General features: G+C 40.5%; 1 protein-coding gene across 1 annotated transcript; it reads right to left on the bottom strand.

Annotated features, from left to right (window-relative positions):
- Positions 1 to 2,709: 2,709 nt before the first annotated feature.
- lipea (lipase, hormone-sensitive a) lies at positions 2,710 to 19,888 on the bottom strand. The gene is made up of 11 exons (XM_026156801.1): positions 19,810 to 19,888; positions 12,914 to 13,161; positions 11,689 to 11,973; positions 11,093 to 11,183; positions 10,836 to 10,981; positions 10,558 to 10,743; positions 10,015 to 10,164; positions 9,709 to 9,853; positions 8,976 to 9,203; positions 6,239 to 6,618; positions 2,710 to 3,779 (listed from the first exon to the last, which is right to left on the bottom strand). Exons 1-11 carry the CDS (start codon positions 19,817 to 19,819, stop codon positions 3,552 to 3,554), a joined length of 2,097 nt encoding a protein of 698 aa, XP_026012586.1. The 5' UTR covers positions 19,820 to 19,888; the 3' UTR covers positions 2,710 to 3,551.
- Positions 19,889 to 20,168: the final 280 nt, after the last annotated feature.

The following is a 20,168-nucleotide window of genomic DNA, read 5'->3' as shown; positions in this document are numbered from 1 at the left end:
ATAGCTCCCCAATTCAACTACGTATCATGTTACCAAATGTGATACTGCCTGTTTTCTTCAAACAGAATGAAAACTTAATTAAGCAGCTTCTGTGGGATGGGAAAAGGGCAAGAATCAAGCTAAGTAAATTATATGGCCCTAGAGAGAAGGGCGGCTTAAGTTTACCCGATCCAAGACTATATTCAATCTCATTCGAGGTGGCAAAATTGGTTAATTACTGGGGAAAAAAATCAAGCTGGACAGGAATGGCTGAGTATAGAGTCTGAGATTTATACCCATTATGACCCAAAATGTATGCTGTCTCAAAGCCGCACTTCAACAAACGCAATTTTGCTTCACTCTAGCCAGGTATGGCTGAATATAGAATTCTTAAAATATCACCTCATGTGCAGTTTTACTCATCGCTTTGGAACAATCCAGCTGTTCGTATAGGGGGGAGAAAATGGTGTTTTGGAAATTGTGGCAGTCTCATGGCATAAAGGTTATTAGTGACTCATTTAAAGATGGGGAATTTATGTCCTATATAGATCTTGTCCAAACATACAAATTGGAAGGGAAGGAACGTCTTTGGAGATATTTGCAAATTAGATATTGTGTGATGTCCAAGTTCAGAAGGGGACATGGAAATCTTGTTCTAAATTTTATAAATATTCCTCGGGAGCGCCACACAGCATAATGCTTTTATAAGTTGGTAAATGATAATAGAAGTGGGTGTTCGAATATTAAAACTTTGTGGCAGAAAGATTTAAATGCACCAATTCCAAACATAAAATGGATGGGAATTTTGGTAGAAAATGGGATTTATGTTAAGGAGGCGAGGAGCAAATGCATACAATATAAAATTGTGCATAGATATTATCATACTCCAACAAGATTACACAGCATGAAGCTTATGCCTGACTATCTCTGTTGGAAATGTAAAAGTGAGGTGTGGACTTTCCTACATTGTTTTTGGAAATGTTCCCTTAAAGCTCCTTTTTGGAAGGAAGTCGTCACACTTTTAAAAGGTTGTTCAGGATCAGAAGTGCCCTTAACTCCTGAATTGTGTTTGTTAGGAGACCGTTCTCATATTCCAAGAATTCATAATAATGTTTTTACGGTTGTTATGGTTGGACTGGTAACTGCATTGAGGGTTATCCTCAGGCACTGGAAGACTACAGCACTTCCTGAGCTGAAAGACTCAGAGCAATGGCAGAGACTGCTTCCTATGAGTCCATGCTGAATAAACTTAAAAATGATACAAAAGACAAAGATAAAATTTGGGACTACTTTTGGAGGTATCTGAAGCACACAGGAAATCACGACCATAATACCATAATCTGAAGGATTATTAACTGTGACTACCAGCCAATATGTTACTTTACTGTCATTTTTAGTTGCCCGTTTCTGTGTTTCTTCTTTCAGAACCTACTGTAAGTTAGCTTCTCTTTCCTCTCTTAGACTTTTAAGGAGGGATGCACACCAGCAGTTTTCTTGGTTTCTCCCCCGACCCGCTCTTATACAGGTTTAAGTACCGTATATGTTTTCAAAAAACTTGCAAAATCAATAAAAACTTAAATGTAAAAAAAATATGAGGATGTGAGAGCCATGTTACATTCCCTCAGATTCACAGGTTATTCTGATAAGCTAAGGTGATGCACACTGTGACCTCTGGGTTCAGAATGTGTTTCACTTTTGTTGTCAGTAAAACCTGCCATGCAAGCTTATGTAAAACAGTAACACTAGAGAACACAGAAAACAGTACAAAGACCACATATTAAATGTTAATACTGAAAGGTCTTATTGTTTTCTTGATGGACAATAACTCAGGTATAATATTGTTTTTCTTTTTAAAGACTGGAAACGTTGACCCAGATAGATAAAGACACAGGCATATCCAAGATGTGTTTGAATCACACAGTGACTGCTGACTCCTGTTCCTCAGACTTACTGGTGCTCTTGGTGACAATGGTATCCTAGATGCTTATTAAACTCTAAGAGCTGGCTCAACAGGTTTGATCCCAGTGACGTTGCTGCTGATGGTGGAACTGTATCGCCATGTGAGGCTTTCAATGGGAACAGGAATTATAAACTTCTCGTGGACATTTTTGTAATTGATGTGACACATCAACGCCCTCACTCAAGAACAACGAGGCAAACGTAGAAAGAGTGGACACACAAATTCCTTTTCTAATAGAGCTAGATGGTTGTGTTTAAATCAGTTTTGACTTATTTATAGCACTGATGACTCTGCCATCATTGATCGAGGTTTCCTTCAGAGTATTGCCAGCTGCTGCTGAGTGACATAAGCCAGGAAATGGACTGAGGTCTGCACTTGTAGCAGACAAACATTTTTATCTTAACATTAAAGCTGAGCGCAGCTATTTAGCTGACAGAGTCCGATTAGAGGACGCAGACAGATAAAGGGGAGAAAAAACTGCAAGAATGAAGGAAATGACTGGCAACAGAGCAATCCGTATGAAGGCTGTGATCCTAAAGTTGCACACACTTGAAAATTTGAAAACGAGAAAAGCCATCAGTGTGTTAAAAACTAAAGCGTTTATTTCACCATTTACTGCCACCAACATAAACATTGAATTTAAACTAATCAAAAGCAAGTTTACTTCCTGTCAACATCTGTGACACCTAACGTTGAAGGAGGACAGGTAATGCTCAGATTCACTAATCTGAGTTATCACCATGCACCTCATTAAAAAAAATGCAAATGCAAAAACTTCAGAGTGTAGTTTTATTCAACAGTTGTGAAAGAATAACAACATGATAAAACAGTTAATTTACACCTTATAAAGTTACTTTCACGCTGGTACCAGATACTGCTGGTAAATACAAGGTGATGGCCTTTTTAATGGTAAGTAAACATGTAACAAACTGTAAAAAAAAGAAACAACAAAAAACCCAACAACCCAAAACAGATGACACACCTTATCCAAATAACAACAATAATAATGATAATAATAATAATAATAATAATAATAATAATAATACTACAGTGCATCTGGAAGGTGATTCCTATACAAGTAAACCATTAACACCGGTCAGTTTGACGTAGGCATTGTGAAATAAAGTGTTTCTAACATAGATCGTATATGTTTAGACAGCTTTGAATTTTAGGCACAGCAGCTTACTGACTTCAGAAATCTTCCATCAGGTGATAAATTACTACAAGAGCTGGTTATTGTGATTTTCTGAGTAAAATTTCTGTCAGTCTGTGATACTCTGAATGTTCAACAGATTGTAAACATGTAAATCCTGGTAGAAAAATACTTCATAACTATGTTTTTTGTCGTTATTATTATTATTAGGATCCTATTAAAGCTGGTTGTAAGAAGTTTTCAGTGGTTCTCTTGAACGCGACTACCTACAGAAAACGCTGTGCGGGGTTAAAGTGCAGAACGACAAAGCTTCCTCCACTTTGTGCTTGTAATTCCTCCTCATTTGTTTCTTTTTCACTTTTCTGTCAGATCTTTCTCTCTCTTTTTTTCTTTATTTAGAAGTCCCAAGAATATTGGATCAGTCATCCCGATAAGTTGGCACTCTTAACACATGTTTAATTAAGTCTCTTCCACAAGATCGTGCGGTGGGTTTTCTTGCTCAAAAACCTCCCTTATTCGTGCTACGCAGACTTCTGCAGCCACATCCGTCTCCTTGGAGAGCTGGTACAGGCTGAGGAAGCCATGTGGGAGGTCCTTCGCCACTGTCAGACTCACAGGTTGGCCCATGTCTCGAAGCTTCTTGGCAAACATCACAGAGTCGTCCAGCAGGGCATCGAGAGCAGAGGCCTGCGTGGGAGGAAGAGTCAATTCAAATTCTGCTGTGAGTAATAGACTGCAGTTCAACTCACACTGGACTTTATGAGGAGAAATCAAGTAAGCTAAATGTTAAAAGTGCCTTTTGTATCTAGTACATTTTCTAGAGCATCTGTCCCGTTGAGCCACTGTGTGACTCAGCTACCAATGATCTGTGAGTGCTACATATTGTCTCAAATGACAATCTCGAAGCACATGTGATTGGACCTCTGCCTGTGGTCAAATTTTCTCCTCGTTCCTCTCACAAAACTTTTCTTTTACCCTTTCTAAATGTATCTAAATGTGTTCCATGTGACTCGCTGTTCTGCAGCCTTTTGAGCCAGCCACAGCAATAAAGTTGCTTTAGAAACACTCTCTTGTTATGTCTTTCTGCTGGAGTCATAATCAATGTTTTTCTATTCCACCTATTTTTTTCTGTTCAGGCGAGAGATCTGGGGCTCATCCCAACTGTCATAGGACAGAGACAGGGTACACAATAGACAGTCTGTCAAAAGACTAACACAATAGCCCTTTTCCAGTGGTACCTACTCAGTTCGGCTCAACTCAGTTTTTAGGGTTTTCCAATAAGTGATAGTACTTGGTAACAGGTACTTTTTAAGTACCTGCTCAACCGGGATTTCAAATGAGCGAAGTTGATCTGAAAAGGTGACGTCAATGGACTGCATGCCACTGATTGTCCAATCAATGGCATCACTCAATGAGTCATGAGAGCAACTCCTTCACAAAAAAACAAAACCAGCATTTCGAAGACCAGAATAAAAACGAACAATGTGGCTCATACGTCAGACAAAAAGCAATACACAGAGCAGTAGGTACAGTGGCTTGCAAAAGTATTCGGCCCCCTTGAACTTTCCCACATTTTGTCACATTACAGCCACAAACATGAATCAATTTTATTGGAATTCCACGTGAAAGACCAACACAAAGTGGTGCACACGTGAGAAGTGGAACGAAAATCATACATGATTCCAAACATTTTTGTTTTTACAAATAAATAACTGCAAAGTGGGGTGTGCGTAATTATTCAGCCCCCTTTGGTCTGAGTGCAGTCAGTTGCCCATAGACATGCCTGATGAGTGCTAATGACTAAATGTGCACCTGTGTGTGATCTAATGTCAGTACAAATACAGCTGCTCTGTGACGGCCTCAGAGGTTGTCTAAGAGAATATTGGGAGCGACAACACCATGAAGTCCAAAGAACACACCAGACAGGTCAGGGATAAAGTTATTGAGAAATTCAAAGCAGGCTTAGGCTACAAAAAGATTTCCCAAGCCTTGAACATCCCACGGAGCACTGTTCAAGCAATCATTCAGAAATGGAAGGAGTATGGCACAACTGTAAACCTACCAAGACAAGGCCGTCCACCTAAACTCACAGGCCGAACAAGGAGAGCGCTGATCAGAAATGCAGCCAAGAGGCCCATGGTGACTCTGGACGAGCTGCAGAGATCTACAGCTCAGGTGGGGGAATCTGTCCATAGGACAACTATTAGTCATGCACTGCACAAAGTTGGCCTTTATGGAAGAGTGGCAAGAAGAAAGCCATTGTTAACAGAAAACCATAAGAAGTCCTGTTTTCAGTTTGCCACAAGCCATGTGGTCCATCTAATCTGACTGAGCTGGAGCTGTTTTGCAAAGAAGAATGGGCAAGGATTTCAGTCTCTAAATGTGCAAAGCTGGTAGAGACAAACCCTAAAAGACTGCCAGCTGTAATTGCAGCAAAAGGTGGTTCTACAAAGTATTGACTCAGGGGGGCTGATTAATTACGCACGCCCCACTTTGCAGTTATTTATTTGTAAAAAATGTTTGGAATCATGTATGATTTTCGTTCCACTTCTCACGTGTGCACCACTTTGTTGGTCTTTCACGTGGAATTCCAATAAAATTGCTGTAATGTGACAAAGTTCAAGGGGGCCGAATACTTCTGCAAGCCACTGTATACCATATCGTCTCGATGTCCTCCATTGTCACTTGTTGTTTGTGTCAGACACAGATGACATCACAGGACTTTTCTCAAGTTGAGTCAAGGCGAGCAGAGAAGGCACTAGTGGAAAAGAGGCAACAGACCCGCTCATCGATCTAACCCCATGCATGGAGAACCAGTCAAGAAGGCCACCGCTAGTAAGCAGTGACTGAACTTCAAAATAAAAGTGTGGGGATTGTTGTTATCCACTGGTTAGTGATAATTAAGTAAAGAAAAACATTAGTTTCAAATATACTTTGGGCAGCCTTTAGTATACATGGGCGAATATATGTATACACCCATGTATACTGGATGTCTATGAGTGTGAAGCCCATGGGCAAAACTGATCAACTAAAGAAAAAGACAGAGGTGTCTATTGTGTGACAACAAATCGAGTTTTATGGCTAGAAATTCCAAAAGTTGCCCAAATCCTAATCTAAACATGAACTCTTTCCATCTCCTTTCTTACCACTATGTGCACAGGTGGCAGGCCTTTCAGCATGCTGTTGGGAGCCAGCAGGGGTGACACAAATGGATTCTTTATAACTGGACAGGATGTTGGGTTAACCATAGCAAGAGACTCAGAGCGCAGAGGCTCAAAGCCTTGTGGGTAACAAAGCTGAGCTCCAGAGTTGGGTACGGAAGCTTGGTTGGACATGTGGGTTTCAGTCTGTCTCTGTGAAGACGAGCGGGAGAGCGAGCGACCTGAAGTCCGCCTTGGGTCCAGAAAGGACTGGATCCAGTTAGAGGCACCCTGAGTGAGATCACTGAGCAGCATGGCCGTGTCTCTACTCAGAGTGCTCAGAGTGCTGCTCCCCATTGCAGGCTGCACCGTCTGGTAGTCTATACCTGAGAGGATACCAACGTTTAGTCAGCAGAGGAAACAGCAACCGTAAAGAAAAACAAACAACAAAAACAAAAAACCCACACACGAGTCTGGCACACACTTGTGAATTATTAGAGAATATCCACTGAACTACAAATCAGCAGATATGCCCAATACCTAAGAGTTTTACAAGTACTTTTTAAGGTACTTTAAAAAGAGGGTGTTCTATTGCTTATACATGAGAAGAATTTGTCACATATGAACTGAGGCTTTCTGTATCCAGCTCAATCCCACAGTCCAAAAACATGCTATTAGTGATTTTAAAGTGGCCATGGATGAGAGGTAGATAGAGGGTTTGACTGTGTAACTATACAGAGCACTGTATGGTTATAAGAGGGTTGTATTTCAAAGTCTTTTCAGCAGTTAGTAAGTTGTACTTGAGAAAAACAACTGAAAAAACAGCTTCAGAAGCACTTGGTATTAAATCCACCGAACATCTATTGAATAACTCTTGGATTATCTTTGACAGAGACCTTCTGCTTCAGTCTCAAATATAACTGATGATCGTGAACAGTTGTATCACAACTACTACCCAACTACAACTTTGAGACTTTATTCCAGTAAGTCTTCTCATTTTCACCTTGATTTAAATCTAGATGTACTATTGTCTGTATACCAATAGAGTCTTGGGGGATTACAACACTCAGTCTCTTTTTGACCCTGAAACACTTCTTGGGTGCAGCTGGGTGCAAGAAGACAAACGCAACAAGTGCCATCGTTAAAAAAACAACAACTCAGGAACCTAAAAGAAACCAGATGAAGAACAGCAAAACAAATGTAAGATATGTGAAATATGAGCATTAATGGATTGGTGAGGCTGTGCTGGCTTTATCTTTTGGCTTATTACGCCAGTAATGAAGTCAGAGAATGAGAGGCAGTGGTGGAGTGAGCCAAAAAATAAATAAAGAGAGGGAGCAGTGTCAGTAAAAACAAAGCGGTGAATCATAAAAATAATGCGTTATTTTCAGACTGTTTTACAGCAGTTACATTCCAGAGCGCTAATAAACACACCCAGATCTCTGCTGCTCATAACTGACGAGCAGGCTTCATCACGTCTGCTGCGGCTCCTTTGTGTGTATCAACCGTCACATTGACATTCAGCTCTAAAATGCATTGAGACAGCCAGGATGTAATCTGCTCTGTACATTTTTAATAATAGATTCTGTGATTCGTCTCTACGCCGGCTGACTAATTTGCCTATACAAGCCTTCAAATTTTAGCCAAAATGATCTTTTTAAAAGTTAATTATCTGGAAATGATCAGAAAGCAGATCAAACTTCCAGAGTACCAGTGCTGGTTTTTGTTACTCTGCATCACAGACATTAAATTGGTGCAGGGCTGCTAGTATATCCCATGATATTGATGCTTATAGAAAAAAAATGTGCTTTTGGCTTTAGATTGTGACACTTGGATTAAGTGTAAAATTGTTTGGTTCCAGTTTTTAACAGAGCTTAAGGTTGTTTATTAAGTAGGTATATCCTGAATCTATGACGGCTACAACTTACATGAGGATGTAACTTGTAAATATATTTACAGATATTAAGGAAAATGTTTGCATGGCTTCATTAAATATACCAAATTATACCCAGTCTGCCAGCAGACTCAGCTCAACTCAGTTCTCTTTATATAGTGCCATATTACAGCAACAGTTACCTCAAGGCGCTTTACATTGTTTTTGTAGGCTAAACCCCAACAATAATACAGAGAAAACAGCGAAAACCCAACAATCAGATGTCCCCTATGAGCAAGCGCTTTGGCGACACTGGAAAGGAAAAACTCCCTTTTAACAGGAAGAAACCTCTGGCAGAATGAGGCTCAGGGAGGGGCGGCCATTGTTGAAATTATGTCATTATTTCCCGGTTTAAAAATGGTTGTGGTATGACAGCAAAAGCAGAACCACATATAGTACAGGTCCACTCAGACAAAGCATGAAACACTTATATTATTAGAATGATGGTGATAAATACATGTCTTTGTTTTTGGTAATTAACAACAAGTGAACAACAGGTCACATGACTGAAACCTTCCAGTTTTTGCTTTGGCAGTTATGCGTGGCTGACAACAGGAAGACATCTAGGCGGTGCAATGAAGATTAAATCGAAGGTAGGCACGGATTTTGTTTTTAGTACATGCTTAATTAGAAGTTTGACAGGGCAGACAAATCGTAAGTTTTTCCTCCCGCATTTGACGGTTTATACATAAATCCTCTTAATATTCCGTGTTCTTGTCAGGTGGCGCCTGGATGTACTTGTGTTAAATGATCTGTAAAACAACACACCTGATCTCCATGCAGGCACACACGCCCTGCACACACACATACCTGCATAAGCATTAATGCACTTGGTGAGTACACCTAGAGGCAACAGCGGGTCAATGAGAGTGAGCAGGCGGGAGGGTGAAGCATCGGTGGTGAGCAAAGTGGCGGGGTAGGCGGCCATAATGCCATCAGGGATTCGGATGCCGGTGGATATGGCCTTCATGGACACGGTGATGCAGAGATTCCCTCCAGCACTGTCGCCTGCCAGACAAACTCGCTCTGCAGTGGAGCCTGACAATAAAAACAAAAATAATTCCCACAATAATTCTTTGGGGCCATGGCTGCAGATTCAGATGTGCTGTTGTGATATTTTTAAACTGTAAAAATACTTCCTGCCATGATTTTGTCAATCTAGTGCTCAATCTACTACTTGCAGTAAATGCAGTCATTTATGTGTGGTGTACTGTTGTGTACTTTTTTTAACTTAAGATATCTCAGACTATTTATCATCTGTTTTTAAATTAATCTCTCATGAGAAAAAATTAAACAAGAGAAAATTCCTAAAGTATAAAAAGTAGAGAGTGGGGTAAAGGATGATTTTATGGCTTTCTTGGCTTTGGGGTTCATGAACAGTTTCAAAAATTCTCAGAAAAACTTATAAGAAAGACGAAATTTGAAAAAAATAGGTCATTATGGACTGGTTTTACTGGTTTGCCCCACTTTAAATCAAATTAGGCAACATGTGGTCCATGAATTACAATGAGTTTAGCTTTACAGTAAGATAACACACACTGACCCAGCAGGTGACAGTTATTCAGTGCCCAGCAGTAGGCGTAAAAACATTCCTCTAGAGCTCTGGGAAAGGGTGCTTCAGGTGACAGAGAGTAGTCGACGGAGAGGACCGGGACATTCAGCTCCTTCGACCAGCTGCGAAGATAGTTCTGCAACACGAGTGGGTTAAAAGGCATGCGATTAATTTATTTTCACAGGAATGCAAGATCTAATGCTACCTGTTACTATTATTATCATTGGAATTTGAGTAGAATTAATCAGAACAGCTATGACAGATAAAAAAGAAAAAAGTCTGTCTTCTGTTTTGTACCTCGTGAGACTTCGAAGTCTGGGCCACAAAGCCCCCTCCATGGAAGTGGATGAGCAGCCAGGGGGAGCGAGGCTGTTTCTGTACCCAGGGCAGATGGGTGGAGATGGGGGGAGGCTTAGCACGGGACAAAACTAGAAGCTCTTCACTGTCCTGTAAAGTGAAAGGATGAGATCATAAAATAAAGTAAACAAAGCAATCAAGTCTTTTAACAGAAGTCATCTTTCAGCATGTGTACAACCACATTTTTGCAGCTCTCTAATGAAAACCTTGAATATTTCCCCTGTGCTCATTTTTCATTGCCCATCCATAAGCAAATTTTACTGGTTACTAAAATAGCTCTACTAGTTTTATCCAATCTCAAAAACACATAATACAAAAAATACAGAATTTATTTACTGCGCTTATTCTGTAAAAAGTCTGATCCTCACCATATTGGTCAGTCGTGTCAACAACTGTATTTACATATTATAGTCTTTTAAATGCCTTCTCTACATAAAATGTCTTTTTTCTTCTTCTTCTACTCTACGAGTTGTTGACCTTCACCTGTCCTTCTCGGAGTTCATAGGAGATCAGACGCATGTGGACTGGCCCGGGGCCCCAGTGAGCTATTGGAGGTGACACGGTGACAGAGAGCCTGGGGTCGGAGGCCAGAGGAAGGCGTAGAGTGACTGGAGGCACGGTCATGGTGAAGTTTACTTGCACTTGTTTGGAGGCTATTCTGTTGAAGCCCTGAAAAGAGTAAGAAATGGAAGAAAGTTCAAATGCTGAAGATAACTTTAGGTAAAAGACAAGCAAAAGAAGGAGTCTGTGATTCTGTCTACTGTTAATAGGCCGGACTCTGTGAGGTTCCAGAAGGACTTCCAGAACTGCATGTCCAGATTCTGGGTAATGCGCTCAAACTCAGCGCCCCGGAGCTCTGGATCAATAACATACTTCCCTGATGTGAGGAGAGACAAGGCTGCTGTTCCTAAAGGAGGACAGATACTTATTTTAAAGATGGTTAAAGGTAAAAATGCCCATTCAGAAGAAGGAAATGTAACTTTTGACAACATCCTAAATAAAATAAAAAAAACCTCACCTAAGCCTGACTGTTGTTTACCATAGGTTTCTCCATATGAAACCATACTTATGACAACAGTCTGCAGGAATGGGCGAATGGAAGGGGAGTACTGTGAAACAAAATAAGAGGGGCATTTAATAAATACATTCAAAAGACAGGGCTCTTACTTATTTTTAAGTATTAATTACAACCACAAAACATAAGAGACTTGTGTGAAAGACCTAGGGATCGGTTCACCCTGCCTGGGACAGGGTTACCAGGGGCTCGCCCTGGAACCAGGCCCAGGAGCATCTGGTGGCTGGGCCTTAGTTCATGGGGCCCAGTGTAAACTTGCCTAATCTGCATATAGTAAGCATAATGAGCCTATATTACAGTACTTAATGATAGTCTGTGAAGCCTTTGCTTTTATTTCTAAATAATAAAAATAAATGTAATTTAAGCTGCCAGAAATTAAATCGCAGTTAAAATCCTTGTCATGTTTTTATTAGGGGAAAAGTCTAAAACCTACTGCAGGGCTGCAGGTGGCAGAATTGACAAATCAAACCAACAAAAAAATATATATATATAATAAAACAATAAAGTTGATTACAAATATGTCTCCACTGTTAGCTGACCTGAAAGCCCAGACAGCGGCCGTAGAAACACGCTTTGTGCATGGAGGAGTACTCCTGCACAAAGCTGCGGCTCAGGTCCTTGTCCTGCAGGGAGTACAGCTGGCCGCAGTCGTTGTCGTTGATCAGCTGCTGGGCGAGATGGAGAAGAGCTCGGAGCTGGCAAAGGGCGCTGCAGTACGCCTCCATCTCAGACGTGTTGTGGTCAACCCTGAAGAAGGGGTTGCTGTAACTGGAGGCAATGTAACGGGCTTTGTGGATGATGTGCAAAAGGCAAGCCTCCAAGACCTGAAAGAAACAACAGGATGAGAGGTTGGAAGGCATACATGAAATGCACATGTTTATTATGGCTTTTCATGAAATATAGTTAATTTTAAAAAAGGCTCTCATGCAGCCCAATCACACACTGAGATGATGGGCTTTTTATATCTGTAGTGATTATTATAACATTTATGATGTGCTCCAAAACCTATGAAAATTTAAGATTGAACCAAGATTAAAACAATCTTGGTACCTACTATATAAACTTAAGGGAGAACTACATTTCACAGTAGTGTAACCACCAAACCTTAAACCACACAGGAAGTCAACCATTTTTAAAGAATTTTGTGGTTGTTTTCCAATTTGCAGAGTTTGTACTTTAACTCACTGCAGACAATTAATCAGACTGATATCATATTTTGTCAGTCTTCTACAGACTTTTGCATTACTTAGTTTGTTTGTTAATTGTTAATTTGTTTTATTCCTATGCACAATGTCTACTATTTCTCATGCTTTAGGAGTGTCTGTATAACTCAAGATATCAACAGATTTTTTTTAAATTTAAGGTTTACACATAAAAAAGATCTCCTGAACTGAATTGATATTTTTATATTGTTGCTGAATTTCTATAAACTTGAAAAAAAAAAAACTCAAATGAAAAACCTAAATGGAAAAATATGTTAACTCAGCAAAAACAATAAGGTCCAACCCTCCCATTATCCTGAACTCGATAAGCAGAAGAAAATGGATAAATAGATCAATAAAAATGAGTGAATCTGTACTTGAATCATGTGAACCCCACACTTCTAATATTTGCAGAAATACAAATATTAAAATGTTGTTGTTGTTAAAATGCAATAACCTACAATCTAATAAACAGATTTTTTTCTAATGATTTAAACCAAAGATGTGAAAAACCAAACACACTGTTAGTCACATAACACACACGGTCCAGCCACCGTCATACCTTGACCAGCGTGCGGTAGCCATTCCCGGGTGTTTGTGCATCAAAGTCATAATGGTGATAGACGGCGGTGAAGCTGGTTACTACAGGCTCCAGGGCTCGACCATGTTCCTGAATCTGTTTCACACAAGTGACCAGACGCTCAACAGCAGTGCCGTGTGGCAAACGAGAAGGCCCGCAAAAAACAGAGATGTTGTCTTGGCACACTTTCTCCAAGGTTGCAAACACAACCTCGTAATCCATTTCTGGGGCTGTGAAGGAAAGAGAGAGAAAGAAGAAGAGACCGCCGAGTGAAACTTGTCATTCATTTGAAGCTCTCTGTGTCGATACAGCAAACCTCTGATGTGCGCTTTATACATCTAAATAAAAGACTTAGGGGAAACCCAAAGATCGCAGTGATCTCATTGCCAGTGATTACACTGTATTATCTGTTCAAGGGTTGAAGTTCAACTGACCTCATGAGAGCAGCTGACTGTTATGCAATAAAGAGCAATAAAGATAAGGAGAAAACGTGGCAGTCACAAAATAATAAACAAATCTGTGGAAGACTTCTGTAATGGCAAAGATGGTGCATCTCCAAATGAAAATGAAATGAATTCACGCCCTTTATTATAATATAACTGGGAAGGTATCCAGTAGTGTACTGGCCATTGGGTCTGTGCTGCATCATATTGTCAGCAATTAATCTTGAAAAAAATGTTTAAGTAATATAACAATGTCACGTTGCAACATCTTTGCTGTAACAACACTATTTACCTTCCCTGACAACGACACATTGCATGATGTCTTACATTTGATGATTTAGCTGTGGGTCGGGGAACTCCAGGGCTCAAGGTCCGGTGTCCTCCAGGTTTTAAATGTGTCCTTGATCCAATACAGCCGATTTAAATGGCTAAATTACGTTCACAACACGTTATGAAGTCCTCCAGAGATCTGGTAATGAACTAATCATTTGATTCAGGTGTGTTGACGCAGGGTGAAATCTAAAACCTGCAGGACACCAGACCTTGAGGCTTGAAGTTCAACAACCTCCAACACAGAACTTTGCAAAACATGAAACAAAAAACAAACTTCCAACTAAAAAAGGAAACAAACTACATACACAGGGTTACCCAAAGTGTCGTGGGATTGTCCACCATGGATGCACCAATTCGATTTGGATCTGATACCCATTCAATCCCGACTAACAAAAGCTGGATCGGCTGTCAGTGGTAAAGAGCTGATCTATGGGCCCATCTGTTCACCCGTTATGTTTGCTGTAGCACTTGTTGGAATGCTTTTAATTTTTTATTAGGATTATTTCAATTTAACAGTCATGTGTCATAAAGCAGGAATAGAAACTGCTATCCTGCACTCCAGAATCAGCAGACTCTGATCAATTAAAGGAAAGTCAAACTAGATGTTTCTTTACACATAAAGAATTCTTCCCAGTCTCTTCCCACAGTGAGGAATAGTTTTTTAATTCAACACTGGTGTCTAATTGGCACCCTATATTGAATTAAAACTGGAAAAAGTTGAATTAATGCGTTCCTAAATATCACACACACACACACACACACACACACAACACAGGAGAGGACATTCACCCACTAAAGATCATATTGCATATGATGATTAATAAAAAGAGCAGTCACAGTTTAACATGCATCGTCGTGCTACATTAAAAGCCATTGTGGAAATGATCATGGAGACAATGGACCAGTGTGTGTGGTGTGGCTTTACTAAAAAAAGAAAAGTAAAATCTTTCATGTCAGCAGCAGCTGTCAGAGCGCAGAGCCTGCAGCGAAGAGTGAAATCGGGACACCGTGCCAAATGTGGAGATGCTCATAAACACTGAAAGCTTTGTCGCAGTTTTGACACATGGTCGATTGTGTTTTTCCATTTCTGGGCAGCACTCCGTGCCTTAGAGAGATGACCTTTAGGCTTCTCACAATATTTTAATGCTATAAGGGCTGCAGTGTGATGCACATCTGCCTGCAAAGCCCACTAAACAGCAGTTAGAAACAAGCTCGCACAGAGGAAAGGGCTGCAGCTATAGATTATAGTAATCAGCTATTCTATCGCTAATTGAGCAATAATAAATATTCAACAGAGTAAAATGAACTGCTGATTTTTGACATTGCAATATTTTTATTAGTTTCACTGCAATCCACATTTGTCAAAAAAAAAACCTTACTGCTGTATTTGCGTGCCATATCAAAAACATATTTCTTAAGAAAATATTTTCTTAAATGCAAAATTAAATAATCTGAAGTATGGTGATATTAGATAAAAATAGGTATACATACTTACATTAACAGATGGAAAAATAAGAGTTCTGACATTATTATATCTTCAGGATGAAGTAGATTTGGTGTGTGTTGTCTGTGTGTTTACGTGTGGTAGTGAATAAGTGAGTTTGCAAGCCTATAAATGAGCATGTGCAATGAAGAAAAGCGAGTACATCAGCATTCTCAGAACTGAGGCTTAACCTGCGGTTTGATGTAAAATTTCATGGTGCAGAAAAAGTTCTGATGGTGTAGATGCTGATAATGTTAATAATTGATGTTAATAATAATTCAGTGCCCAGCCTTACAGTGCCAGGTCAGTGGCCCATGCAAAACTTTACTGGTTTGCCTTTATTTTTAGATGTTTAAGTAGTTAGTTAACTACTGTGTGTGACTAGCCAAATAGTTGACTAACCGTTGCTACTATCACTAGTCGGTACCAGATGTAATAGTCATTTAATCTAATTGTTTTATACATTAATTGATACACGATGCCAGTAAATAGTTGTGTCCTAATGTCATGCAACCATCTACTACCAGATGCATATGATGAGAAACGACATTAAATCTGTTAACCTCGGCCTGATTTGTTGTTAACGCTATTATTGCTAGTTCTTTTAAAGGTGAAAAAATTAGATCGCAGATAAACGTATCATGTATGCAGAGGAGTCTAGTCATACATCGAAAGGAGTCAGCTGAGGCCTTCTGGGTAAGCTGGTCCGACCGATGTATGCAGCGGCTGGCCTGGGAACACCTCGACGTTTCCCTTGATAAGCTGGAGGAGGTGGGTGGGGAGAGAGAATTCTCGGCTTCCCTGCTTAGGTTGCTGTCCCCATGACCCAACTTCAGATAAGTCATCCATCCTTTTTCTTCTGCTTATCTTTTTGTTATTTTAGATTTGAACTTTCATTGAAGCGGTTGCCATGAATTTTCAAACAGCGTGCAAAAAACACGGCACAAAATCACCCTTTTTAGTCAGGGTTTATTCATTTTTCAGGTGGTAATTTGTCATGTTTTTAACAACCCATTAACATGTTTGCAGTAACATGTTTTTATATCATATTTAACATTAATTTAGTGTTTTTCTTCTTCACTGTCTGGACTACAATGTGCAATGTTTATAAAGCACCATGCAAGGTGCTGCACAGTTAAGCAACATGACTCGTTATTGAAGAATGGGATTAAAGGTTTAAATTGTCTTTGTTTAAAAGGCTTTGGACATAAAACAGTTCCCAAATTTGGCTTTATATCTGAGTGTAAATTTTAGTTTTAGCCTAGTTGGTTAGTCTAATTTACACTGAACAAAAATATAAACGCAACACTTTTGTTTTTGCTCCCATTCCCCATGGGATGGACGTAGAGACCTAAAATTCATTCCAGATACACAATATAACCATCCCTCCCAAACAGTGGTCACAAATCAGTCCAAATGTGTGGTAGTGGGCACATCTGCTATATTGAGATAATCCATCCCACCTCACAGGTGTGCCACATCAGGATGCTGATCTGACATCATGAGTAGTGCACAGGTGTACCTCAGACTGCCCACAACAAAAGGCCACCCTGGAATGTGCAGTTTTTTGCGCTATTGGGGGTCTGGGGACCCAGAACCGGTCAGTATCTGGTGTGACCACCATTTGCCTCATGCAGTGCAACACATCGTCGCATGGAGTCTATCAGATTGTCAATTGTGGCCTGTGGAATGTTGGTCCACTCCACTTCAATGGCTGTGCGAGGTTGTTGGATATTCGTGGGAACTGGTACACACTGTCGTATACGCCGGTCAAGCACATGCTCAATGGGTGACATGTCCGGTGAGTATGCTGGCCATGCAAGAACTGGGACATTCTCAGCTGCCGTCTGCCCTGAACAATGTGAACCATGATTCATCCGTGAAGCGCACACCTCTCCAACGTGCCAGACGCCATCGAATGTGAGCATTTGCCCACACAAATCTGTTACGGCGACGAGCTGGAGTCAGGTCAAGACCCCGATGAGGACGACGGGCATGCAGTTGAGCGTCCCTGAGACGGTTTCTGACAGTTTGTGCAGAAATTGTTTGGTTGTGCAAACCAATTGTTCCAGCAGCTGTCTGGGTGGCTGGTCTCAGACGATCTTGGAGGTGAACCTGCTGGATGTGGAGGTCCTGGGCTGGTGTGGTTACACGAGGTCTGCGGTTGTGAGGCCGGTTGGATGTGCTGCCATATTCTCTGAAACGCCTGTGGAGACGGCTTATGGTTGAGAAATGAACATTCAATGCACGGGCGACAGATCTGGTTGACATTCCTGCTGTCAGCATGCCAATTGCACGCTCCCTCATTGCTTGTGGCATCTGTGGCATTTTGCTGTGAGACAAAACTGCACATTCCAGGGTGGCCTTTTGTTGTGGGCAGTCTGAGGTACACCTGTGCACTACTCATGATGTCAGATCAGCATCCTGATGTGGCACACCTGTGAGGTGGGATGGATTATCTCAATATAGCAGATGTGCCCACTACCACACATTTGGACTGATTTGTGACCACTGTTTGGGAGGGATGGTTATATTGTGTATCTGGAATGAATTTTAGGTCTCTACGTCCATCCCATGGGGAATGGGAGCAGTAACAAAGGTGTTGCGTTTATATTTTTGTTCAGTGTACTTTCCTTGTTTAGTCGACAAGGAACTTAGTAGCCAGGAACATCCCTAGTTGTAAAACAATTTAATTCCGATTTTATAATAAATATGCAAAATAATGTTATCAAAGAGTTGAAATAATGTCACCCTCTTAGATTCCCCCTGCTTGTTGTACCTACTGTTGTGACAGAAAACAGCACTGCTTTCATCAGCTTTCAGCAAATTGCCCAATTCAAACATGGTATCAGATTGGGTTAGGAGTTTATCTGAACTTCTCCAGCTTTAGCTTCACACTCAACTATGACACCATCACTGTCACTACTGCTGTTGTGTTATCAGTCTTTTTGTTGAAAAACTGGGGCCTGGACGGATTTAATGTTGTAATACTCTGCATTCACAGTGGGGGCTCTTATATACACTTCTACTACAGGTTTATTTTTAGTGGAAGAAACACTTGCCTTTGAATGGTGACAACTAAGTGTTACAGAGTTGTGGATTAAAGAAATCACCAAAGCAAATAGATTGTGTTGAGGTTTTTTTTTTTGTGTAATCAAGTTACTTGCTGATTCGCTGCAGGCCTACAGATAACAAAAACTCTGTTCACTTCCCTTTTCTGAGACTGTTCCCAATGTAAAGGTCAAAGTGAAATTTCAAAGAATCATTCAGCTCCACTGTTTCTTAGAAACACCAGTGGTAACTAGGACCCCAACCACAAATAAACCTCAGTTCTTGGGAACATCATCAGGAAAGTTTATTCCTTATGGCTATACTTCGAAGATCTGTGTAAGTTCTTCGAAAACCCTACAAAAAGAGATCACTTGCACTTCTTTGCATTTTCTTTTTTTCTCCTGTTGAGCTTTTCAGAAGTCTGATCAGACGATTAATCTTATTTTGTGCTTTTAGACACTATTTAGCTGCAGCTCTTGATATTATTTGGCAACCACTGCCTTTCATATGCTGCAGATCCCTTTTCCCCTTCCTTCACAAACTTGAATGAAGCTGCTTTCATGTTAGCCTACTTATCCTCAGCACAGGGCCATCTATCTATGTTTGTCTGTGGAAAAACAACAAAAACTACCTCACAAAAGGGTGGTGCTTGTGGCTCACCATCCATGGCTCCTCACATATGAAACTGCACAACTACTTTATCTTTTACATATACATATATTTTAATACTTGCTACTGGTTTATGTTGTCTAAAGGTAGGATTATTACTGCTCATTACTAAACGAGTCCGTTTTGTTTACATTTTAACAACTGGAGTTTAAAATGTAAACGAATATCAATGGACAACGCAATCAACACTTAGACCGAAACAACACCCTAAATTATAATTTCACTCTGCCGCTGGCCAGATGTGAAACGTGACTCACTGTTCCACCTGCAATGGTCCGGTTTTGTGATAATATTACAGTGATTCCGTGTTTCAGTTTCGAAGTTACATAACCAAAACTAAACTAAATGATCATTCGTGGCAGCTTGGTGACATCTGTTTAACGATGAGTCCACGCCTCTTTCGACGTGAGCAAACTTGCTTCCCTGCTAAATCTCTTTATTTATCAAAATAAAAAGCCTGGCTTGTCACATGGCAACCCCTTTCAAACTAAACAGCTAACAGTAGCAAACACTTGTCAGCAACAGCGGTAGCAGGCTGCTCTGTCCGCTATCACTATCACTTGTCTTCCCGGACATTGGTTTCACATTTACAGTCTGTATCATTCCGCGTTTTAAACAGCAAACCGGATATCTTAAACGCTGAAAACGCGCCCACTGTCGAAGCTAACAACGAGCAACAGTTTGCTACCGGTGACAACTTCGCCCATAACGCGAAGTTTCGGGAGCGCGTCCTCCTCCAATACTGCCAAATGCCACCGTTTACAAACAGATACAACCACCTAAAACGTCGCTAACGTTTGTTTAGCTGGATAACACTGTGCAGATGAGCCTAACACGACAGATGTTATGTTATGTGGGCGGTTATGTGACCTCGTTGTGTAGTAAATGCCTTCACTCACCTTCCCGCATCTTCTTCCTTGATCTTCTGACGATCTCTGTGAGCTCGCCCGCAGAATGCTGGGTAACGTCATGTGAGAAAAGCGCGTTCACGTGTCTACCATGACACCAGTTAGCATTATTATTAATCCACAGGTGGGATAAAAACAAGGATTGTCAATACTGAGCTGCATATTTTGATGCCATGGCAGCCATTATATTATATAATCTGATTTAAATCAAAGTTCTGATGACTAGGACATTTATTCACTATATATTAGTGACAGGACAGTCAGGACAAGCAAGGCAATTGGTGTCTTCCTTGACAAATTACAAAGTAAAGCAATCTCTGTTCTTTCATCTTAGAGGCCTCTACTACTAC

The sequence above is a fragment of the Astatotilapia calliptera genome, chromosome 22 (assembly GCF_900246225.1).
Source record: "Astatotilapia calliptera chromosome 22, fAstCal1.2, whole genome shotgun sequence".
NCBI lineage: Eukaryota > Metazoa > Chordata > Actinopteri > Cichliformes > Cichlidae > Astatotilapia > Astatotilapia calliptera.
This window is presented reverse-complemented; position numbering and strand designations above follow the sequence as displayed.